The sequence below is a fragment of the Molothrus aeneus genome, chromosome 6, assembly GCF_037042795.1.
Source record: "Molothrus aeneus isolate 106 chromosome 6, BPBGC_Maene_1.0, whole genome shotgun sequence".
Lineage (NCBI taxonomy): Eukaryota > Metazoa > Chordata > Aves > Passeriformes > Icteridae > Molothrus > Molothrus aeneus.
Window position 1 is genome coordinate 56,159,116 of NC_089651.1, and position 26,291 is coordinate 56,185,406.

At 41.9% G+C, this 26,291-nt stretch overlaps 1 protein-coding gene across 1 annotated transcript in view; it reads right to left on the reverse strand.

Moving 5' to 3' along the window:
• Positions 1-17,783, reverse strand: part of SYNE2 (spectrin repeat containing nuclear envelope protein 2) — a 158,870-nt gene extending 141,087 nt beyond the window's left edge. The window contains exons 1-10 of the mRNA XM_066551868.1: positions 17,705-17,783; positions 7,706-7,767; positions 6,650-6,745; positions 6,301-6,378; positions 6,115-6,207; positions 4,770-4,951; positions 2,964-3,160; positions 2,417-2,517; positions 1,593-1,694; positions 715-852 (exon numbers count right to left, since the gene is read on the reverse strand). Coding sequence (XP_066407965.1) covers positions 715-852; positions 1,593-1,694; positions 2,417-2,517; positions 2,964-3,160; positions 4,770-4,951; positions 6,115-6,207; positions 6,301-6,378; positions 6,650-6,745; positions 7,706-7,767; positions 17,705-17,783 — 1,128 coding nt within the window. The remainder of the gene's footprint in view (positions 1-714; positions 853-1,592; positions 1,695-2,416; positions 2,518-2,963; positions 3,161-4,769; positions 4,952-6,114; positions 6,208-6,300; positions 6,379-6,649; positions 6,746-7,705; positions 7,768-17,704) is intronic.
• Between the last annotated feature and the right edge of the window lie 8,508 nt (positions 17,784-26,291).

The following is a 26,291-nucleotide window of genomic DNA, read 5'->3' on the forward strand; positions in this document are numbered from 1 at the left end:
TCAGTGTTCAAAAAAGAGCTTCCAGTGAAGTCAGCTAAAATCAGCCCTCTTTACCTCAAATCCAGGTTTGCTCCCAGTCTGTAACATCTGCAACACCACACAGAATTAGCTGTTCCTATCCTTTGCTGGTGACCATCCCGAGGCCCAGAAACAGGAAAATTTATAGTGAACTAGTTGCAAAAATAGGGGGGGAAATAGAGATGAACAGCTTTCTGTCTGTCATGGGGCTGACAGGGAAACATCTCTTCCACAAACAGCAATTCCCAGCATGGTCCTACACATCCCAATTTGAGCCAACACAGCCAACCTCACTGCAAAGCACTGACCAACCAGGCCCCACTAGACTAGTATCTCTGCTCTGAGCCATAATTATGTCCCAAAATAACCTTTTAAGCATAAATAGGCCAGAAACTTTGATCAGAAGAGTACTCCAGTGCTCCAAGACAACCAGATGCATTTTCAGGGATGTTTCAGTCTTGAGGCTCAGGAGGCAGAAGGGTAACACACAAAAGGTCACCTCTGCCTCCTCCTGGGCACTGAACCACTCAGACTGTTTGAACTTCAGGTTCAGGGTCAAACCTCTTTTATCATCCCAAATAAAGCATCATCCCCCCACTTTTCCCAATGCAAGTTCCTGAGGTAGACTTAGGCTTCTTCATCCATCCCACACGCTCATGCTGGTAATGGGGTGAGTGAGAGAGAAATGCCTCTGACCTGAGAGATCACTTTAACCCACTCTTCCCTCATCTGCTGCTGGCCTTCATTCAGCTCAGCTTCACCCCTTTTTGATGACAACACAGGCAGAAAGGGGATTTTCTCTTGGTTAAATGTTTCCATAAATGACATCATTTCCTAGAGATAAAAGAGAAAAGTAATTCACAGAAGACGTCAAATGGAAGCTCACGGAGCCAAGTCCTGCCTTTGAACACACTGCTATGAGTTCCATTAACTTCAAAGGGTGTGATGCATGCAAAGGCAAGACAGCAAGAGGCATTCTTGTCTCCAGGCAATATTTGGGTCTGAAATTATAGGTGCCATTCCATAAGTCTGTATTTAACATAATGCCAGTGCAGTGAGAACACAGTTCTCCCCTCCCAGTAAGAGAAAGGGAAAATTCCTCCTCTCAGAGTTTCCCCATGGGCCACTTTATTACAAACTCTGACTACAATATAAGCCAAAGGAAATTTTGCTGCAGCACAACCTAGAGCCAGCAATTCAACTACTCCTCTACAACATTAGCTGGGTAAAACCTATTGTTGTAATTAGCACAGAAATAGCAAAAGTAACTCTGTGAAGGGCCTACGTGCTTGAATCTTGTCCAAGTCTTCAACTACGTCAATTAATTAAGACACTACTTTACTCTTTCCAAAACCTTTGCTCAAAAATGAAATAACATATCTTCTTTTTCATAACAGAGAGAATTTTAGCCTTCCTTTCCTTCAATCATATGAGGGATTTAACAATTACATCATTAGATTTCCAAGTTTTCTTTAAAAGATTATTTAACACTTCAGTTCAGGCAATGAAGATGAAAAATATTAAAAACATTCAGAGAAACAGATTCTTTTCACAGAACATGAAATGCAACTTACTTTGTACTTCTGGTAGTATGTTTCATTCTCTGTTTCCACCAACAGTTTTGCTAACTTCTCCTCCTGTGCAGCCAACCAGCCCATGGCCTCTCTTACTTTCTCCTGGTAATTAGAGCAGAAAATTTCACTTTTACATTTAGCAAGCATTGTTTTTAATTTACATTGTGCCATAAAACAACATTCATTGAGCATGTCATAAAATCCATTCAAAGTTATTGAAAAACAAATAATAATTCCTGGGGACCCTGATGAGTTTTGAGTCAGGCACTATTAATTACACTGCAGGGACAAAGTTTTAAACCTGGCACCTGAATATATGAAGACATCAAAAAAAGACCTGATTGCAGTTCTACTGAAAGGAGATTATCAGCATGTGAATAACCAATTAAACTCCCATAAGAAAATATAGAGAATACAAAATGTGGGTTCCTGGTCAGTGTTATCTGTCAGAGGCAACTTCTGTCCACTTTACATGTCAGCCACTACATTTAAAGCTGGTTGTTCTGTGCATCTGCAAATCTGCCCTTCCTCCAATGTTTACACAGACTTCAGAGCACACATGAAGAAATCAAGCTTGAAAATGTCCTCTGCAACAGTTAAATGAAAACAAACCAACCTGCACAGCAATTCCACCTGTATGACCAACCAAAAATCTGTAACATGGAGTTTTTTCTACCACACAAGATAAACAGGAAGTTCAAACCAATTCAGTCCTGTTAGTAGCAGAATCAGAGGATCTACTATGTGCTACTGACTCAGATATAAGCTGGGCAAAGAAAGCACATTCATTTGAAAATGCCTTGGTGATAACCCACACAACATACCTGCATGTCCTCTTCAGACTCAGGCAAATTCTTGGAGTATTGCAAAAACTGAGCCACGTAAGTCATGATTGATTTTTCATCAGGATTCACAGTGTCAACATCTATGAGAGCCAATACAGCATTTACATAATTATGCAGCCTTCTAGGCCTGATCACATAATTACACATTAAGCTGCAGTTATTAAAACACATTACCATAAACATGTTTATTTTGCAACAGCTCACTTAACATGCCACTGACAGAAATTAATATGTCATGAACATTTTTTTCCTTGGGAATATTTTAATGGAACATGATTAAGTAATGAAAAAGTTTCTCCCATGAACAGGAAAGTTTCATATCCTTTCTTCTGCATATTGCTCCTGCAATTGTTGCCAATTCAAAAATCCTACAGTCCCTAAGTAAAGATGATGTTATAAAATAAAGATCCTCAGGTTTGAGCATTACAGCAAACATCAGTGTTCCATTTCAAACTTAACCACAGTCTTATAGATCACATTAATCTCACTCCCAATAACAAAGATTTTTAAAAAGCTGATCATTTACCTTCAGGCTCCAGAAGCCGTGGGATATTCAGCTCCAATTCTGCAATTCTGAAAGCCTCTTTCAGGTTTTCTTTATTGCTTCTGGCTTTTGCCTTCTCCAGGTCAACCAGACCTGGTCTCAAGGTTTGGATGATGGCTAAAAAAGCCAGTCCACTTCTCCAGCTGGACTTGAAATCAGTGACACTGACAGAGCCATGCCTGTCCCAGAAATGAGTGGAAACAAAATGTTAGGATATCTGAAGAAACAGGATTTAGGTACCAATTTAGAAATAGAGTACAAATTCAGTAAAATGAAGTATGAACCAAATCCAAAAGCATCTCACCAGTGAACTTCTGCACAAGTCAGACAACAACACAGCCAGTACTAGCAATCACAACAATTACTTCTTTTTACAAGGTGACTATTTCTTTTTGTCTTTGACTGCCCCTGAAGATAAAGCCTTGCTGATCCAAATCCTCTCTAAATACCACCTTTGTGCTCAACATCTATGCATTCTATGGGGTGGAAAAGCAACAAGAAAAGCACTGCAGAAACATATTTGTCTGTAAGGACACTAAGAACTGGCATTTTAGAAAATCCAAATCTTAAAAGCATTGTTATTAGTGCAGGAAAAAGAATTTATTTTTCTCATAATTAGCTTAGAGTCCTTGAATCATCTTTTATTAATGTTCACAGCCTGAACAGTGCTGTGAGGTGCCCAGCCATGCAGGCCATAATGAATTCTGGGACAACTTTCCAAAAACAGCTTGTATGTTATGAATATGTTACAGCATAGAAAAGATGTGGGGTTTCAGGCAATCAAATTCAGTCACAAAACAATGGGTCAAGTCTTACAAGATTTGTTTCTTTCCCAAAAACTACAGGATTCACTGGCAACAAAATATTTCAACATAATGCCAGTTCAGAAATGAGACTGCAAACCAGACAGCAATATTGCTGAAAAAGAGGCAAAAGTAAGAGGAAGATTACATGGATAAAGAGCTGGTTTTGATGTGCCAATTAATCTTCTGATAAAAGACAGCTAGAAGGCAAACCTCAGTGCCATTCTACTAGCAGAAAGTGTCTGATGTGCTGATGAAAGCCTTTATCTCCCACTAATAACATGGAATATTAGTAGGGTTTTATTAGAAAATAAAACAACCCAAAGAGCTGAGGAGAAAGAGCTGAAATTACTGTAAAGCATATTTGGAAGATCCTGAAGTGAAGCAGCAGCCCTTGAAGAAAATGTAAATATCTGTATCTGCTCTAGACTGTGTGCTGTGAACATTGCCCCTGAAAGCAGCAGTGCTATCTGTACATCAAGCACAGGGAAACATCTTGTTAGAATTAGGGACTAAGACCACCAGGATTAGCATCCTCCTTTGGGATCATGCAGTGTTCTGATAGAGAAGCATGAGTTGTGGGATCATAGAAATCCTACATTTTCCATTAAAAAATATTAAAAAAACCTTGAGACTGTGTGAATCAGAGCTAACCATGAGGATTAAAACAAGCAAATCATGGAAACATTTCACTAGACTTATCACACAGGAGCCCTTAAAAAGGAAAAGCCAAACAACTCAGATTACACTGTTGTGTTTCGTTAGTAAGATGAGCTTCACTTTATTATATTTAAAGGGCTCATGTCAAAACATCTGGGGCCTGACTGATGCTGAAAGTACTGGCAACCACAAGTGAAAGTTAAAGGATTTTCTGCTAAGCTGTCACTAAGTAATCTTAAAAAACAGGGGGAAATATCATCACATTTAGAGGAAAGGAGTAATTCAAAGTGTAGCATGTTAATTGTAAGTTTTGGATGGAACTTACAGTGAACACTGTTCTTTTGCCCACAACAAAAGAGCCTTTGTAGCAGACATCTTCCACCGTTCCTTGATTTTAGCACTTTTTTTAGTTGATCTGTTTGCCTTTGGAGAGGAGTCAGCAGCACCTGGACGATCAGGTGAAGGCTGATTGTAGGTACAGGCAAGTGTCCTGGCCAGTTCTTCAATCTGCCAGAGAAGATGGGAGACTCAATGAGGCTTCAGTGAGAGATTCCCAAGGCATCAATGGCAGAACACCAGAGAATTAGACAGGACTCAGCCACAGCTGTAACAGTAGCTTCCCTGCCTCCCAAACTCAAACCAGGCTTTTTAATCTGCACCATCTGAACCATTTCATGCTGAATTCCCATCTTTAGGCATTTTTTTTGGCAGGATGTATTCACCCAAAGACTTGTGTGTTATGCTGTGGGTACCAGCAATATCATCAAGGGACCTTCTCAGTCAATTTCTACCCTAACCAGTGACAGCAGCCCATGGCATTGTGGTTTCTGCTGTCAGCAGTGACAAATACCAGGCACAGTCAGTTTGCCTGCTCACTCAGAGTGCAGGAAAACCTACCTGACAGACCTCAGAGATCTCTGTTTGGTTAGAGAAGCCTGGTTTAGGTTAAAAGGTAATTGCACAGGCCATGGGCAGCACAAGACTCTTTGGCATCAAAGTATCTCTACCGCAAAAAATATGGGCTAAATACTGCTAGAAAACTTTGTTTCTTAGTGCTCTCCTGAGCCCCAGTCACTAGTGCCCCTAAATTATTCCACTGCTGGGTTCTCCCTAGAAGCCAGCTTGGCTCCAGCACCCTCTGCAGCCCTACACCATGATGAAATCAAGACCCTGGGCTTTCACACCTCCCCATAATCTCTGCCATGCAACGTGAACACTCTTATTGTATAAGAAACATGACTTTGACAGCCTTTGTGTAATTTCATGCACTAATACTGAAAAAAAAAAAATACAAGAATTGTAGATTGTGAGCAAAGTCAGCACTGAGGAGTGAGGATGTATCTGAGAGAGATGGATGAGCCATTACACACTATCTGCTCTTTTTGGAGCTTAATCATTACAGACCTTAGACAAACAAAGTTTAGCCCATTTTTTAACTGGTTACTTAAAAAAAAAACTCAGTATCTTTCCTTCCTACCATTTGCAGCTAGGTACTGTTCATCACTGCCAGCCCTGCACTGGTTCATCTCCTCCTTGAGATGTCACTTCCACATGTCAGAAAATAATCTTTTGTTCAGTACTAATTCATCTTATTTAGCAATCATGTAAGTCAACACATTTTTGTGCTTCTCCCCTTTACTAAAACTCTCTTACATCGCTGAAATACTTACATGAAAATGAAATATAATGGTCCAGATTAGGCCAAGCACAATGGAAGGTTTTCCTTCAATAATGTCAGCTACATGAATATTTATGAGCTTCAGCTAAGGAGGGGGAAAAAAGGGATCATTGTTAACAATGAAAATGTTCCACTAGCTAAACTGGCTTTAGTTGTGAATTTTGAAGTTAATACTCACTGATCTGCTCTTTAAAAATGTCAAAGCATTTTCTATATTACTTCTACACTGGAAGGTATTAAATCCTTTTTCCCGTGGCTGCAAAGCAAAAAAAAAACAGGTTATATCTTCAACTGCAAAAATTAATTTTATTCTATATTTTGAAAAGGGAAGTCCAGCAAAAATTCATAAATTACTTTGGATCAACTTACTTCAGCGTGTTTCAGGGTCAATGGTATAAAAATAAGTTATTTGAAACTAACTCTATGACCCCAGAGGGATGATTCATATGGTTGCACTTAAGCACATCCAGAAATCTTTGCTGGACTTGACAAAGGATTGAGGTAATATTTTTATTACTCTGTCTTACCAGATGTTGACCTGAAAGCACTTCCAACAGATCCAGAAGCAAATGTCCCTGCTGTATGTCTGTATACAGGTCTGAGACAACATAAGGAGGGGTATGCTGCAAGATAAATTTCAATATTCTGTCATTTTGAATTCAACACACTACAGAACATCACAGATTACTCTGCTGTTAAATAATGTTTAGCACCCTTTATTTTTTCCATTAAGCTGCCATAAAAATCTTGCATCTAAACAGTCACATCCTGCTTCTTCTAACTCATTACTATGTTTATGTGTTATTCCCTCCTCCTTGTCCTGCCTCTGTTTTATAAGGGTAATTTTAGGCCTCACTTTCAAGCACTCACATTTTTCATGGAGGTCTGGGGCAAAAGAAAAAAAATTGAGAAAAGAAAATCTAAATGAGACAGTTATTAATATTTTGAGATCTTACTCAATTTAAGTAAAAATTTGATTATAGAGCTGCATAACTAAACCTCTTTTCACCCATACAACACCAATTTATCAAGAGCTCAGCAGCTTCTGCTCAAGGAGGGACCAAAACAAAATTATATTTTGTTTTTACCTGAGCAAGTCAGAGCCCCAGCACATGCTGCAGGAGCTGTTTTCTGAGAGCTTAAAGAGCACTGCCACTACTATGTGGTTTGTCTTAATACTTACCAGTCACTCAGGTCATCTCATTAAACTCATGTTCTTGGATTGCATAATAGAATAACACTTACCTAATCCCAGTAAAAACAACTGTAAACTCAGAAACTCATAAAACCTCAGACATGTGCCTCAATCCACTCAGAAACTCATAAACCACTCAGACATGTGCCTCAATCCACCACAAGTTTTACCACGAGTAACGAGAGTGACATCCACATACAAACCACCTCATACAAATGTCCTTGGATGTGCCCCAATACAGTGCTGCTGCACTTACTAAACAAATGCTTCTTGGGGCTACTTTTCCCATCCAGTGCCTAAAACAACTTGCAGCAATTTTATTTGTTCCTAAAAAATTTAATCTCTAACCAGCATATCTGAATGGCTTGGCTAAAGAACCCCCATTTACCTTTGCCAATATTGAATTTATCCAACTAGTGAAGGTTTTCTTCTGTGTAAACTCTCGCTGGACTGGAAAATAAAAACAAAAGAGAAACTAAAGTTAACGGAAAAAATGATCAGGTTTTATTCCTCTTTCCCAAAAAGACAAATAGTATCCACCTCAAACCCAAGGTCTGCTCTTCCAGATATTAAGATACTATTTAGTATCAGTTTTTCTCAACTCTTGTTTCATAGCTGGTATTTTCTTGCTTGCTGAGTTGGTACTGCAAAGACCTCTACAACCATCAAGCATAAGCTACAGGATGCAGAGATTAACTAATGAAGGTTTTCTCAGAAGATCAGCAAATACAAATAGCGATGTGAAAGAAGAATTCTACAGAGAAATATATCTGCAATAGCTCTGTCCATTCCTAGATGTTCCTTCAAGGACTCAGGGCCATCATCAGTATAAGATACATCCTGGAATTTGGGAAAAGTCACGAATTAAGTTGGATGCAGGCTGGAGTTAGGTGATAAATAAACATCTATAGGTGAAGCCTCACCATGAGATCTCTTTGCTAACTGAAGGGCTGGAGAGAGTTAGGAGGTTGTCATGGGGAAATGCAGCCTCTACCTGCATCCTTTCCACTGGGCCCTCTCTGTGGTGTACAAATTATTAACCCAGATGATGCCTTAGGTTTTAGCTTTTATATTTTTCAGATTCTGTGCCACTTTAGTGTGCAGTTCTGAACTTTATATTAAGGGATGGTGAGCTCTCTGCACAGAGTAGGGAGACAAAACAATTCCTGCTCTAGCTGGGGACCAAGGATAAATGATCCAAATCTCAGGCCCAAGAGCACAAACAACATGGGCTGAAGAGAGAAAAACAAGAAGGATGGGACTGCATGGGCTAAAGCTATAAGTGGACAATTGATTGCAATATGCAAATGGACCAGAATTTATAAAAGTGAGAGACCCCATCACTGGTCGTCCATTTTGTGACCATTTTGGTTCATCTTGGGTGCAGCCCTGGCTGGGCTCCTGGGCTGCCCAAGGTGGATCCATTGAGGCCTTTTAATAAATCCCTACTTTATTCAACTCTGTCTAGCCTCTGTTCTAGGTCAGCCTTCACAAAGTATCACAACCAAAAAGGAGCACACAGGGTGTTAATACAGGCAAGAGGAAGAAGAAAGTGCTTGAACTTGTGCTGCAGCAGAAAAATGGGACTCAAAGCATGACCCAGTGACACAGAGGTGCAGCTCTGCACCCAGGGCCCTCACAGTGCCACAAAGAGAGCAGCCACCAACCAGCAGCTCTGCAGGGAGACAGGGAGCTGGCTAAGCCCACGTTTCAAAAACCAGAGTATTTGAACAGCTTCTCAAGACTTGCCTGTGGGCAGCAGAGATGGAGGAAAGTCCAGTTCCCCCAGAAGGTGAAGCAGAGGGTGAGCAGCAGAGTTGGAGCAGAGCAGCTCCCCAGCCCCATCAGGGGCAGTGCATTGACTTGCCAGCCCACGCTCCCTCCCAAAACACCACTCCATTTCCAAGGCACACCACAAATCCCACACATCCCTAGGGGCTGAACACAGGTCTCAGGTGACAAACAGAGGTGCTGGCCCCTGAGATGATGGACTCACATCTGCCACCAGCAGCCATCCCAAAGGCTCGTGAGAGCCAGCCTGAGCACAAACTCCTTTTTATCCTCCTTTTCCATAGCAGCCTTAACTGCAAGCATTGGGGCTGCCTTCCCAGAAAAGGCATGCATGGAGAAACAAATCTGGGAGACAGGGTGGGAACAGACCATCTCTTCTGCCTCTGAAAGTGTGTTCTTGCTCAAAAGATTAATTGAAGGCAAGCTGGACATTGTAAGGAATGTGCAAGATATCTCAGCAATAGATATGTATGTTTTGGTAGGCTGGGCAGGATGAAGGAAACCAAAAATACCATGCCCTTGGGGGAAAAAAAAGTTGACTGTTCTGCCCATGAAAGTGAAAATGCTCACAGGAAAATGTCCCCCACTTTACTAAACTCTGGAAATTTGTAACCACAAACCACAGTCGTGGGGTCTTTTCATGATCCAAGACAGACCAAAGCAGTTTCTGTGAAGCTTCATCAGCTCATGAAACACAGGAATTCACTCGAGGACAACCCAGGCTCCTGCTCCTCACCCCACAGGCTGTTTTCTGCCTCACTGGCTGGGTGAGCAGCAACAAAAGCATTCACATTAACTGCGTGGAGCACTGCTTTGCATCCTGTAGTGAAGGCATCTTTCATCAGCCCTCCACTAATCTGCAACACCACCATCCTGTTGGAGCATGAAGCAGGCGGTTTCCCCTGCTGGCTGGATTGTTTTAGGATTCTTTCTAAGCATCACCAAGATTGCCCTCAAAGGGTTAGATAAGGGCAATCTTAACAGACAAAATTGACACGACAAAATTGGGTTTTGTTCGGAAAACAGAAAATTAAGTGTGCACATGACACACAGACCAAACAACGCCGCAATGCTCACAGGGAGGACAAAAATAGCATGGAGATACTGGCTTCATGTTAGCACAGGAGCCAACCACACCCTTCAGCTGAACACCCCGTGGGAGCCATTCCAATTACCCAAGCAGCAATTATTGAGTCGCTGTGCTCAATTTTATCAGGCAGGCAAGGCTGGCATTGCTAGCATCTGAAAAGGGACAGAGAGCAAATATTGACTGCTCTGCCTGACGCCAGTGACTCCTGCAGCTGCAGCTCTTGCCAAACACACATTGCTGCTGCTGGTTTGAAGAACTTGCATTTGAGGTTGGTTACAGATGGTTAAGATGAGACATTTGGCCTTGTTTTGGTGGACATCCATATTCAAATGTTTCATTATGCAACAGAAGCCAGATATGGCAAGTGTTGATTCACATGGGCAGCTCTCAGGCAAATGTGTCACCTGGTGAAAGTACAAGGTGGTTATTCCACATGTAAGAACACCTTAAACCCTGCACAAGCTACGTAACACAACCCACTGGGCTGCCCTCCAAGCAGCTGCTGCCTCTGCTGCAATGTGCCTTTTTTCCCTACCCAAACAAATAATACTAACAGACTCTCCTCCCGAATTGATAACAGAACTCCATGCTTGCCAGTATTCCCCCAGCCTGTAGTGCAGCAGTCAGGGTTTCCACGCCACACACACTCAGTACAGATGTGCTCCTGGCACCGTGGCAGGCAGCTGTATTGCAACTATCAGGCTGAGTGTGTTTTCCCTCCCAGCTCCCCCTCCAATGCTGCTGCTCAGAGGCACTAATGATTTAATCAAGCTCTCCAATTCTTATCTCTACCATGTGGTTAATTAATACAGATTTTTATTTTTATGAGGGTGAATGGATTCTTTGTTAGGCCTTTTTGTAGGACTCTAACTGACCTTGGTTTTCTCTTGCCCCAGTTTTCAAAATGTCACTGACCTAGAATAAAAAAGCTACAAAAAACCCCCAAACCCTGATCATCCTCTTTACTTTGGGTCAAAAATCGCTAAGCTAAAAAGTGTATCTGAGAGAACAGAATAAGAACCTGGTAATCTGAAAATACCCCAAATCTATCACATTTCACCCTGTGTTAACAACTCTTTAGGGAGGAATAACACATACAAGCAATGTGTCACGTAGGATAGCCAAAAATCAATACACACTGCTGGACAATGACTGTTTTATTCAGTAATGAGCTACCAACAAGTGCTACAAACCAGGCTGATCATTAGGAGCTCAGGGACACTGCAGGGACCATGTGAGTGCTGAACTCTCCCAGGAGGGAAAAGGAGAGCAGCAGCACTGCCAGCCACTGTTTTACTCTCAGCCTTCCTTAAACTGTGATGCAGAAAAAACAAGACTTAAAATTAGTCTGCTCTCCCCTTCTGCCTTTCATGCCTCCCTTCCTGAGGTGTGGGAATGGCAGCTTCAAGGAAAGCACAATCTCCTCCTCCAGCAGGGAGCTGGGGGAAGCAAATCATGGCAGAACAGATGTAGCCTGTCCATCCACAGACCCCAAACACTGTCACCAAACAGCAAAGAGGATTTCCTCTATCACAACAACTTGTGTATCACTGTCAGTGAACAATTTACAACTGTATGGCTTCTTTTAAAAAAAAATAAATTTAAGCGATCACTTTAATGAGCAAAACCTTGTCTGTCATCTTCTCATCTGTTTCACCCGGAGGAATTACCTCTTGTGTATGATATTTTTATATCTTCCTTTCAGCACTGAGGTCAGCTGAGGCTATGTCTGCAGCAGTGTGCAGGGAGCTCATCAGGAACAGATCAGGGGAGCTACTGCTCACAACACAGTGTATCCACCACGTGTGCAAGGACAAAGGCTGTGCTGGGCTAACTCCAGCCCCAATGCCCACAGACAGCCACTGCACTTTCCTTATTGCAGTTTCATTCAAAACAACCACTCCCACACTCCCTGACAGAGCAGGAGACTGAAGCAAAGGATGGGAAGCAGGGATAACCAGGAGAGCTTGTTCAAGACAGCACTGCAGGTATGAACTAATACACCAAGCAAGGACATTCTTTAAATGATTGGAACCATCAGAATAACAATCAAGTACTTGCAAATCCAGGGAGAAAGAGAGCAATTAACCCCCAAGCCCTTTGTGAAGTCCCTTCCCTTCCACCCAGCAACAGTTTCATGTTCAGCAGACAGGAAAGCAGGGAAAAGGGTTATTTCCAGCATTTATGTTCAGCATCATGGTGTTAAGCAATTAAAAACAAACACAGAATTCTTTGTCAAGATTGAGAAGTTTACTCAAAACCCAATGAAGATGAGGAAAATACCTCTACAGGAGGAATGGGTCTTTTCAAATCCAAGTATTACATAAATATTAACTAAATCACTACTAGCACATCAGTGAAGCAAGGGGAAACTTTCTGCATTACTCCTTTCAATCTCCTTTTCCTTTTGAAAGCCAACTGACTAGTTTACCACAAGTGCTGCTAACTCAGGAAGTGTGTTCACACCAAGCTTTGCCCTCCTGACTGTCTTAAACCCTTTTGCTGTTCTCATTGTCAGGATGCTCTGAATCACCAGAGTCTTCACTGCCACCACAAAGTGAGGTTTAGTACTCAGGGCCACAGGCAGGTGGAGATTAAATTCTCAAAAGTTACCAAGTCACATCATCTACATATCAACATACTTTTAAAGATAAACGTTCAAGGCTTTTCTAACATTTTAAAGAAAGTGAACAGTGAAACAGGGATCTGACTGTAGTGATCTCACAGGTGCCTCAGGAACCATCAACTCCTTTGGCATTTTAATTCCAGTTTTTAACCAGTTATACACCACACAATGCATTTAACAAATGCAGTTTACCTAGTAGGGAACACTTTTATGCAAGTATACAATCTATTTTTTATGTTAGGCGTGTGAAGCAGACAAAAATACCCACAAGTGAATTCTTTCAGGGCAGTGTCATGTGTCAGTTGCCTCTCCAGTGCCATCAGCCCTGTCACATGCCACCAAGCTGGTGCAGTTACGGGAACTGCAGAGCAGTCCTCATCCAGGCTGCATAAACTGGGAATAAATTTCTGTGCAGCTCCTATGGGAGCTTTTTGTAAAAGTCACCCTTGTAAAATTGTAATAAACATTTAAAAGACTTTTTAAAATCATTCTGGTAAAGAAAACGAAACTGTAGCTTCAATAAGCAAGTGTCCCCATGAGATGAGACACACAGTTAAAACAAAAAAAAGCTGGGTAGGAATTATTAATTTACCTTACCTCTGGATGAATTAAGAAGGTCTCAAAAAAAATATCCCTTTACTCAGAGATGAGTACAATCAACTACAAGCCACACAACAAAACCTATCCATACACATCTCTATATTTTCAACTTCACTTGAAGAGAAATCATTCATAAAAGATTAGACCTAACTGCATGAAAATGGTATCACTCATTTCTTATCACTAAACTCTCTTCCAAAACAGTTCTCTTCAAAAACTCTCTCCAGCTGTAGCAACCAGATTCCTATATTATCATGCTTTGGATTACAGTAATAAACAGTAACACACATTAATAAGTAGAGCCAAAAATTAGGAACCCTGCAGTTAACTAAACAGTGAAAGAGTAAGTACATGTCCCAAACTCCAAGAGCTAAAACACATTCTTGTGATTGAATTAGCTCAGCAAGCATGAAAAGAAAAGGGAAAACAGAGTTCTGGACAGGGGTGGTAGGAAGCACCACACACAGGGGTCTGTTTGCTATCCTAGGGAAGACAGGGGAAGGATTTTGCATGGGACAAAAAATTGAGGTTGAATCCTCCCACAGGTAGAGATTTACATTCCAGAATTAAGAAATAATCCTGCTCCAGCGTGCACAAACCCTCCAGAGCTCCTGCTGCAGCCACCCATCCCCGAGCAGCCGTGTGTTCCCCTCGCTGCAATCCGGCACTCCCGCTCAGCAGCAGAGCTTGGCTCCATCTCCAACAGCTCCCAAGGCTCTGCCAGAAAGCCCTCCTCTTACCAAGCAGCTGACATGCCTCCTCATCTCAAGCAGCCAAAGGCAATTCTGCATGTTGACTGTGCCTCTCCAACTCACAGAAGGATGAGCAGCAGGCTCGAACCCTCCCTGGGGCCAGCCCGTGATGCAGGGATGGGAGGGAAACCGAGGAGGAGGAGGAGACACAGGACAGGGACCCTGCTTTATCCCTCCCATGCTCACTGCCAGGCAAGCCCTGAGCTCCTGCCTGCTCCATCCCACACCAAAAGTGACTTCAGGTTTCAAACATGGCCCATGGTGCAACGAAGCATCTCCCTGTCAAGCACCCTCTGCTCACCAAAATGTTTGCAGATTTCCTGGCAGGAGAAAGCCTTCCCTTCAGTATTGCCCCACTGGATATTGCAGTAATAGGTCCAACACCAGGCTTTGCACCTGTACTTTTACATGGCTGTGCAAGGATTGCAACAAAGCAATTCTGCAGCTGCTCTTAAGTGGTGCTGCATCAGAAAACTGTGAAGAAGCAGAGAGGTGCTGAAGGAAAGGGCCCAGATAATGCTGACCTTAATCTGATTAAATTTTATTATAACATCTGGGACAGAGGGAAGAGGAAAAAAAGAAAATAAAAGAAGCCTGCCAATTCCTGACATCATGCATTTTCACAGCAATTTCATTTTCTTGGCAGGGAGAGAAGGGGTAACTATTACTCTCATCTGGATATCAGCTTGAAAACTGGTAAAGGTTAAAGAGCAATACATAAATCTGAAAAGATCCATATATAAGGGTTTATGTTCTTGCAGCTTTTTACTTCAGCCTCATGAATCTTTACCATTTGAAAATGCCTGGAGATGGGGGCATTAGAAACCATACTGCTTTCATTTCTTCACCTATTTTCTTCATGTTTTTCAAGCTTCATTAAGTCTCCTCAAAGTAATTAACTGACAAGAAAGATGCACTGAGAACTAAGTTACATTATTACCTATTTTTCCAGTGAATTTCTTCATGGCATCTTCTAGGCCAAACACTATTAAGGAAAGTGATCGTTCACCCTTGAACATTCTTCTGCCTAAAAACCCACTAACAAGCTTTTACACCATTAACCAACTAGCCATAAATTAATAGGAATTCTATAATAATTAGAACTAATAAGTACTAAACCCTCCACTAATTACTTAAATGAGATTGTTCTTGCCCTCTCTTTTGCTTCTTTTTCTTCCCAAAAGTGCTGTCCTCACAGAAGACTGTAACTTAAATAACAGTCAAACATACCTAAAATAATGTACCTACACATGGTAGGAAAGGAAAATTAAAATAAAGCTAATGATTTTGTTACATTTTTTAGGCATAAACTTCACAAAGTTATATGACCAAACCAACTGACACATTAAGTTGATCTTGCCCTAATTAACCAGACTAGACAAGTGCTCTATCCCCATGGGCTGCCTTTCAGAAATAATGGAAGGTTGGATCACAAAGAATTAAAAAGCAGATTAAAATATATCTAGACTATATCCAGACTAGATCTCAGTCCTGCTTTTTCCTTTATGCACATCTCCTCTTATGCTGTGTATTACAGTGCTGGACATATTCTTTGAAGCTATATCCCAGCAATTTGAAAAAGGAGATCATAGCAAGTTTTACACCCACCTGCAGTCACACAAAATGTAAGCTGCTTTTTTGATAGTTATAAGCAACCACTCCTTGAATCTGAAATTTCTCTCATTGATTTAAAGCAGTCAATATCACCGGCTGCTTCACAAATTTCATCTCGAGAGTCCTATTAATGGAAAAACCTGTTTCCTTGAGTGACCCTATTCTTCTTATGTGACCTTTGCTACCACAGATCTGTGAGCAGAGCTGCTAATGGTCCCTATATGTCATGTCAGGGAGCGTGTCTTTGGTGCTTCCTCACAGCTGTATTGCCATTTGCTTGTTTGACCCTGAGCAGACGCTGCAGCGCCACAGCTCCATACACAAAATGTGTCAGTACCATTTGTTGTGTCTTCAATCATTACAAAAAATTGCTCATGTCACTTCTAAGGGATATCTCTGGATGTTTTACAACAGCCAGGTGCAGACAGCTTGGGCACAAGATTTGCAGTGTGTTCGTTTCAGCATAATCTAAGAGCTCCATTTATTACAGTCATTTCAATTTTACTAAGCAGGGGTCCTTCAATGAAACATTGACCAAAAAACTCAATTGTTTTTCAACACAAACACCAACCTGGCTTTTCAGGAAAAAAAAAAAAATTGAAAGTAAATCCCTACCCTAAAAATGGCATGTAACTTCAAATCTGCCTTTAAGCTGAAGAGTGTTTTCCAAATCTGTTTCACAACAACAGCCATCTCAGCCTTTCTACCCAAGGCTGAGTTCGACTGGCACAACAAATGTGTGTCTGACAAGCTGTGCTTGGTGCAAAAGTCAGACTAGCTCTTGTCTGCTACAAGTTTTTGCTTGTTCTCCTGAAAATGCAATACTGAAGCAAAACAGAAGAAAATTCACTATTAAAGACACTTGGCTTTGGACCGCTATTAACACTCACTCGTCAAAACACATGGCTGCAACGACAGCACTAGTGCAAATATGGATCACACAAGGGACTTGGCAGAATATTCTTTTGCACCATCTGTTTTCAACATATTTGCTCTCCACCAAGCACCATGGAAATTTCATTGCAAGGGAGTTAAAAGGAAATAGCTCTGTGGAAACAGGAGTTAGCCCATCCGTTCTAGGATGGACCAGGCTCTAAACACATCAAAGCCAAGCTTTTCAGCAGGGCTAGTCCTGCTGCCTGGACTAGCCTCCTTCAACAGATAGCCTCCATGAATATGTTCACAGCAAAGCCAACCTTCACAGAGAATTCTTATAGAAGGAAATTCAACATGTGAGTAAGGAAAACCCAGAAGTTCTGAGAGGCCAGGTCGGATGCACTCATCATCTTTTCACTGTCCAGGTAGATGCCATTAAACTGAAATAATTAAAAATCAGCACTGAGTGCTTCCTTAACAAGTTATAACATGTGACAAGTAAAACCCAAAGATTTGACCTATAGGAAATTTGTTTAGAAGCCACAAAAATTATCCCCACTTGAAGGGGATATAGTAGTTAAAAACAGAAAAGCAAATAAAATAAAATAAAATAGTAGTGTAGTCAATAGCTTCATTAAGACAGCTCAATGCAACCACCTAAGTGTCAGCAAGCTGAAAACAAGGAAACTAATGAACTGGCTTGTTTTCATGCTGGTGCTTCCTTTCCAAGCAGTTTACAGCAACATGTATTCTGAGTAACAAAGCATAAGAACCAGTGAGCACATCAGTACCAAAAAAGGCAACCAATCTGAAAATATCACGAGAAAGTACCAGAAGAGCTTATCTGTCATTTCCCTGCTGAAGCCTCTCTCCTGAAACACAGAAACATCTGCAAAGAAGCACAAACATGAACTAACTACACTCACCATAACCCCAGTTTAAACAGGTTTCTCAGAATTCCCTTCAACTTGTACACACAGCCACAGATTTTTGACAAAAATCTAAATTAAAAAGGCACAGAAAACTTCAGTGACTTACCTTGCAGCGTTAGATGGAGATCATCTATTTCAGAGGAAGCCTGCTCCTCTGTTGATGCAGATGACTGCTGTGATGCCATATTGAATTCTATGGTGATACTTCAATCAATTTCCAAACTGAAATATATTACAAAAAAAAAAAAAAAGAAAAAGAAAAAGAAAAAGAAAATCAGTACAGTTTTACATAAAAATTGATGATGTTCAATGATGATGTGGCACCAAGTTCCACATTTCCCTCAGTTTATACAGAATAAAGTGACTGTTCCCACTGCAGGAACACAAGCTTTGGTCCTTTGACTCTTTTGTAACAGTGGCCAGCAGCACTCCACAGTACAAACCAGGATCCCAGTGGGTCTTCCCATGGGAACAAAAGCACCAGGATTAGGAAAATTCAAACACCGTTGCTTCCTTTGAGAAAGCCAAGGTGACAAAAGCTCACAGTGCCTTCTGCAGATTGGTAGCTACCAAACATCAGTTTTTTAATCCTTGTACCTTTCAGTCCCCCCTTCCTGCCTGGATAATTGTTACAGAATGGGAACAATCCAGGCAGAATCTGCAAAGATGAAGATGAAATGAAAAAGCAGCATAAGAGAATCTACACAACTGTTGTCTCTGTCTGGTACCTTTGTTACTCCTCAACCCCCGTGAAGGAGTTTCTTTTTCCAACTCCTCCATTTTCCTCTCCCTGGATACCTCCCCTATCCCTAGTGCAACTTTAGAAAACAACATGCTCCATCTTCCTTAAAAAACTGCAAGAGATCCTCGTTCTGCATTACTGTTCCATTTGCCACGTAGGAAGAACTGGATGCTTAAGATAGAGACTTATTTTTACCAAGAACCCAGAAGTTAAACAAATTCCCAAAGTAATTAAGCTGAAATTTAATTAAGGGCTTACTCTTAAACAAGCTTTGTTACCTACACAACTGTAACCTTTTCACCAGAAGCACTAGGATTTCCACATCATATATTAATAACTCATCCACCAAGTATATGTCAAAATAAAGGGTGTGAATAGATGAGTCAGGAAATACAACATTAAGGAATGCCAGAGAAATTCTTACATCCATTCCCTTGTGCACATGAATCACAAGGCAGCCTTTGTTTACTCCACTCTATACTATTTTTCCTCACTCTCTGTCTCCTTCACTGAGCAGCAAGGAGAACATGCATTCCACGAGGAGCTCTTCAATATTTTACTTTCCTCACCCTGAACAAAGCGTGTCCTTGTGCTTTATCCAAGAGCTGCTCTGATGACAGGATTATTGAGTCACTCACAAGATTTTCTATGGCATCTGAACACTTCACAAACATCAATCAATTCACATTTACAGCACCTAGGTGAGACCAGGGGTTATTGCCTACATTTAGAATCACAGCACACTTTGGGCTGGAAGGGACCATCAGTCCAAACCCCCTGCCATGGGACATCATTTTACTAATGACAAGCAAAGGCCAGACAGAGAGAAAAATGGCAACAAAAAAAGTGTCTGGATTTCCAGAGAAACATATATTAGCTGATATGGCTGAAGCACTGATTCCAGCTGCTGCAGTGACCATGCAGCACTTGTGCAAGTCACCAACAGCTTACACCTGCAACTCAAGGCATCAGATCTGAGCAAGGGGAGCTCCAGCTGGGGCAGGTAAAGGTCAGACCTATCTGGATCATCAAAAAAAACCTGTATTTTACAAGAGTTTGGCTTGCTTAGCAAACAAAAATAGGAGGAAAACAACTGATTTGATCTTTGGCTGGCACATGAACACGGTGATATAAACAAGCCAAGCCTTGAGGTTATCTAAATTAGCCAAGAAAGCCAACAAAATGCTGGGCAGAACAAACAAGGGCATCACCAGCAGAGATAGAGAAGTCACTGTCCCACTCTGCTCAGCACTTGCCAGGACACCTGGAATACTGGGTGCAGTTTGGGACCATGCTGTACAGAATATTATGTGGACAGGCTGGGAGAGAAGAGCACAAAGATGGATGAGAGGCCTGTGTGGGGAAATGGCTGAGAAAACTGGGTTTGCTGAGCCTGGAGAAAAGAAGGCTAAGGGGAGACCTTATTACCATGTTCCAGTATTTGAAGGGTGCCCACAGAGAGGATTGAAACTCCCTTTTTACAAGGAATCACATGGAAAACACAAGGGGTAGTGGGTACAAGTTACTGCTAGGGAGATTTTGATTAAACACAAGAGGAAAATTTTTCATAGAAAAATCACTCACTGGATTAATCTCCCCAGGGAAGTGGTGGATTCCACAACATTTGTGGCACTGTTATGATTTGACAGGGCAGGATGCTGTGCCATCTTGTCTGGACCATGCTTTTAGCACAAAATATTGGACAAGATGGTCCTTGAGGTCCCTTCCAACCTGGAATTTTATAATAAATACTGGGCTCTTAGAGAAACTGAGGATGGGCAATGGCTGAGCAAGAATCCAGTGCTCACAGCTATGCCCAAGGCAAGGCAATCTTTCCTTGGAAACTCCCTTCTTATTTCTCTCAGGATTAAGCAATAAAAACCCAAAGTCTGAAAACACCAAATGTAAGGTGGCTTTAATATTTTTTGGGTATGACTAAGTCTTGAATTTGGTTTTTTGATCACCACCTTGAAGATGATGACAAATGGCCCAAGTGGGAAGTATGTAAGCAAACTTCCAAACAGTGGAAACTTGCGTATCTGTTCAATTTCAAACCACCCACATTTGAGACAATGACATGGGCAGTGCCAATTTATGTCCAACTAACTTGCATGATGCTAGAGTCACTGGGACCACAGTCCAGAGAAAAGGAGCAGGATTTGGGATTAAAATTCCATTATAATGACAGGAAAGTATGCAAGAGCATGAACAACTCTGATGGACATCTCATAAACAACACAAAGTATATTTTTAACCTTTCTGTGACTGTTCCTCCTCTGTGCCCAACCCTTGCCAGCTACAGCAACAACACAGCACATAGTGTCTCTTTTTATGTGCTTCACTGCACCTCATGTGATGGGACCCCAATCTCAGTTCAGATCTCTAACCAGTAAAGTAGTTAAAGCTAATAAAACTTCCAGGATTTCAAAGCAGAAAGTATATTAAGGTCTAAAGCAGGAATAAGCTTTAATTATTACTTAATTTATTAATTAATTAACTTAAATTACAGCACATGATCATAAGTAAAGAAAAGCATATACTCTTATATTCTTTTAAAGTCAATTTATGGCCTCCCTCCCAAAAGGATGGGAAATTTTGAACTGTTTTTTTTAAACACAGACATCCACTCAACGAATCCACAGGGCAGGTTATGAAGACACACAGCTAATACCAGGTAAATTTATGCTAAAGCTTTCATGTCCCTCAAACCCTCAATTCACCACCCAACACAGCAGATGCATTTTGCCCTGCCCCAAGAGAAGACTCCACAGGTGCTTTGAAGGGGAGACACAAAGCACAGTCCTGGAAGACACACCTGCAAGGATTAGTCTTCTTTAAAAGGTACAAGGTACAGATTGTCTGAGAAGGGATTATACAGGGACAATATGCCTGCTTTGTCCACCTCTCTGCCCCAAATTTCACTCAAATACAGCATTGTCAGCTGTAACTATATCATTACAGCCTCTGAAGAGTCTAAAACAATCAAGCTCTGAAGAGTCTAAAACCACCAGCCAGCAATGGTTTTCATTGGCAGCAGGAAGGATCATCTTTTCTACTTTGTATTTAAGTCATTTTGTTTCATAACAACTCAACAAACTGCAGAGCTAAACCAATCCCTTCCCCACCAAGAAATGCTGGATGACTAGGAAATATATACCAACAGTGTTGAAAAATAAATCAAATGCTTTCAAACTACACTTTGTCACTGGGGAATAAAAACAAAGGTGAAGAGAATGACCTTGTCCTTCCCTCTGTCTGGAGAACCTAGCATTAATGTAGGAAAGCATTAACTGCTTTCACCTTGGGATAGCCTGTGAAGTATCACAGAGTCAAAGAGGCAGTTCCAGGCACACTGGCATCCTATTTCCAATGGATTCATTTCCTGTGGATTAATTTATGTGAACTGCACCAGAGCTGTTGTGCAATCTCATCTTTTCTCCAATGCAGGGTAAGTCACACGAGAAAGGTGCCATTAGCAATGTCCTCCTGGAGAAGAAGTTTTCCATGGTGTTCTCCAAGGGGCAAATTCCTGGCCACCTGTGCTCAATCCACAGCTCAAATGGTTAAACCATCACCAAAAGCTCTCCCTGTGATGAGGGTACTCCTAAGACTCAAACCCTTCTTCCCCTACTTCTCCAGCTATTTCCACAACAGGCACCTAAAAATATTGGTGGAAATTATATCAGCACAGTGGTACCACATCAATTGCAGTGTAATTTCCCTTCCTCTACCAAATTAAGCTAATATTAGCCAGCAGATTGCAGAAAATCCTGGGCATTAACATACACACATAGGCACACTGATAAGAGAGAAACCTAAGAGCAAGTAGCAGACTGCAAATCTCAAGGAACTAACCTCAAAATAATCATACCCAGGCTTTGCATTCCATTATCATAAGAACAGACAACACTGATTTAAATACCTTGTCTCCAGCAAGGCTTAAGTCTTAATGAGACCTAAGAGATGCTCTTCTTAAGCAGGGTCTTTATAAGGACATTCTTGTCTCAGAAGAAAGGGTGAAAAATGTTTCAGATGGATTTAGAGGATTCATTAGAAAGGATTTCCCAGCCTTAACATTAGTTCAGATCAGGGTGGTTTGCAAACCTTGGCTTTCAGCTGTTTCAAGTACTGCAGATGGTAAGATTCCATGGCGTGGAAAACCCAGCAGTTAAACCACTGCCTTCTTCAAAAAACAATGCCTGTAACTACAGCTAAAACAGGAAATGGGTATTTCATCAATTAATTTAAAGCTACCTCTACAAAGCAGCTGTGCACAGTACTTAGGAAGCAAGGCAAATTAGTATTTTACACACTGTTCCAGGTAAGTACCTTTGTAGCCTCCAAGCTCACAGCTAACCTGTGCACATCCCTGCACAGATGTACCCTCAAGGCCCTCCCCAGGAGCCAGTCTTGAAAAATCATATGCCATGAAATTAGCTCAGTTTTGCACTCCTAAGAGCTGAAAGCAGCAGATACCTTGCAAACAAGCCCAGCTAGAGGGATGTGAATATTATAACCCACTGTTAGTAAATCCCTGCTTCACTGGTTTTGCCTTTGGAGATCCATGCCCCTTACTTTCTCAATTATGTTGGCTACATGCTTTCCACTGGTGTTGGAATAGGAATTGCAGACATCTTTTCATAGCATCTCCAACCACTTGTTTTTACTTTTTCTCCTTTGAAGTGCCACTGATTATTTATGACCCACTCAGGGACTCAAAGACCTGCCCTCCACGAGGCCTCTCCATGTAAACTGAAGTCTGTTCCTAGCAACAGATTATTATTATTACTCATGCACTGAGCCAAGCCAACATCATGAACAGAAACTGCAGATTTTTATCTTTGGTGAACCAATCCAAAGGAAGTAGAGCTCCACAATGCTGACCAACTGAAGACCCTTTCCTTTTTGGCTACTAACAAAGATGTCTGTTTATTTTAGATTCAGAAAGAAGCAGCCACATTTGGAGGTGTGAGTCTTGAGCCTTGCAAAGTGCTACTGAGCCAGATTTTTTTGGTAAGCTATCTTTCTGTAACTTTGACAGAGTCTCCCTGAAGGCAAATTGTTGGCATCCAAACCACGACCCCATGACCTAAATAATTATCACAGGAAGCCCCACATCAAGTTGGTCTGGTTTTCACTCTTTTATAATATTTTGTTTTCCCATCACTTCTGATGTACTCATAGCTCTGTTAAGCCTGAGAAGTTCACACAGCACTTCAGTTTGATGGTCCTGCTTTCTCCTCAAGACTTCACTTAAATGGTTTCATCATGTTTTCACTCAGTGGTGGGGAGAAAGGCCTGTTTAAAGGATGTATTTTCTATCACCTTTGTGTTTAAACACTCTTATTTTTTTTTAAGATCCTACTCCAAACTGAAGTTCATCCCTTCCACTTTTAAAGCGCTTGCCAACATCATTTTTCTGGGCCATCTCAGATTGTATCACACTCCCAACTGGAATATGATCACACAGAAAACATGCTGATCCCCCTCCCTTCAAAGCCAGACTCCTCAGGATGGCAAAAATCAGGACAGCATCATTGACACATCTGCCTTGACTTCCTCCCTTGAGGAACTGACAACTTCTCTATGTCTGGCAGAAAAATAATTATTTGTTATCATCCAATATGCAATAATGACATATTCTCTGTGCTTCCCTGGAGGAAGAAAAGGGCTTCCATTAGGTTTCCATCCCTTTGAAGGTGATACAGAAAAGAGGCTATAGCCTCCTGATCCTACATAACACCCAAGAGCATCAGATGGGTATCAGCCAGTCTTTTAATAAGTGGTATTAGTGCATGTGGCATCAGAGAGACTCTGCATTGCCTGGGATGAAGTTGAAATAAGCCTGACCTTGGGTACTCCTATGCTATCAGTAGCTGGAGATGAAGGAATCCAAAAGACAAAAGCTTGGAAAAGACTGAACAACTCTGCTCAGGTAGAACCAAGCCAAGAGAGCATTAGATAGATCTGCAAGACACCAAGCCTGGAGAACATGAGATCTTGAGGGGATTCAGAGCTGGACATGAAGCTGCACCCCACTGCCAAGAAATTATCTTGTCTCATGTGACCTGATGCTCTAGAACCAAGTGGACAAGTAAGGACTCCTCCAAAGAGGAAGAGCTGCAAGACCAAGGCAACTCTTATAAGTTCATTTATGACAAGCAGCAGCAGTACATTTTTGTTATACAGGGACTTCCCAGTGATCTATTTATAGTTTTTGAAAACCAGCCAGGAGAAGCACATGAGTATACAAAAGCCACACCAATTTTAAGGCCAGCAAACGTTGCTAGTTTGTCTTTGATTTACGCATCAGTAACAGTTCCTGTTACAGAAGCACAATGGATCTTCTCATTGTGTTAATCAATTTTAAAACACTGTTAGCTAAGTGTCTTTCTTGACCTTTTCTCTTTTTGGGGGGGTGGTAATATATCAGTCATCCTGGTACAATTACACAGTTTGAAAACTGCACTAACTCCATGCTGATGTTAACACACACAGCGAAATGCTTTTATTAACAGAGCTAAGCCTTGTTCACACAGTCACAAAGGTTGACCCACAGAGGAGCACGATGCAATTACTTGCCCTCAGAATAAGAGCCTATCTCACATTTATCTGTTCCCAAGTGGGAAGGCAGTGCCAAAGCACACCGACTAAAAATGCAGAAACAATTCAGTTTTCAACTGGTTTCCAAGATTTTCCATATTGTCAATGAACACAAGAACTGTTCAGAACTTTAAATCACAGCTGTTGAGGTAAAAAAGAGGAGTGTTGAATGCCTAGAGGCTCAGGAGGCTGATGCCATACACCTCATCACCCCAGGGTCCACCGCTGTACAGGAAGCCAAAAACACCATGGTGACTTCATGCTTCCATCAATGTCAAGGGCTCCAAAACACAAAGCCAGGAGCACACCCCAGCCCAAAACTACCTGTGCAATGCCCAGAAGCCTCCAATTATGTCCAAAAAACCATTTATCTGTTGCTGTGAGCCCAGACTGGAAAAGCTTTTCCAGAGCAGCGGTTGGTCTTGCACTCCCCAGCCAGGCAGAGCAGCTCCAAGGCCGCTTCCTGCAGATAACGGAGCTGTGGGGAAGGATTATCACAAAAACACCACAAAAACACGGGCTGGCTCCAGGTCCATGCTCTACCTGGGAACTGAATCCAGCACACAAATGCCACCTCCTCCTACGCTGGGCTACCTGGGAGCTGGGCTAACTGGGAACGCAGGCAGCAAGACGACAATCGCTGTCACTTCACACAGGCAGCAAGACGACAAGCACACTCCTACAAGCCTCTCCCCCTTTTCCCACCACAGACAGCCCTACTGGCCGCTTGCCCCGGCTAGCTGGGCTCAGGCTGTAGCCACGGAGCAGCCACGCCATGCTTGGCCTCCTGAGGGAAGGGGAAAGGGCACAGCATGGCCGGGCAGCGCCGCAGGGCCCAGACGGGCCTGTGACCTTGGGCCGGGCAGTTCCCAGCGCACAGCTCCGCTCCCACAGCCCCTCCTCGGCTTCCTGGCCCGGCTCCGGCTGTACAGTAGGGAAGGGAGGGGAAGGGGGCGGGAATTGCCTGCAATCACAGAGAGTTACAGCTCTCACGCCCGATCGGAACGAACCGGACTGTACTGCCCACGCTAACCAAGCAAGAAGCATTGCAGTAAGTTGTTACTCTTATTTCCCTCCCTCGAACTGCAACTGAAAGTGTTTTAATACAGACTAACAGGCACACTGGAACCACTTTACATGGTAAAGATATTTAAAATAGCAATAGATAACAACTACACCTGCTTGGCATTAATGGCATGATATTCATGAGAAACAGGCTCCTAGTAATATTCTGCCTTTGAAGGAATACAAATGTTTCCTTCCCACTGCCTTCCCAATTCCCGTTTTCCCCAAATAAAGGAAACAGTCAGATGGTTAACAAACACATTATTCTGTTGAGCAAAGCTCT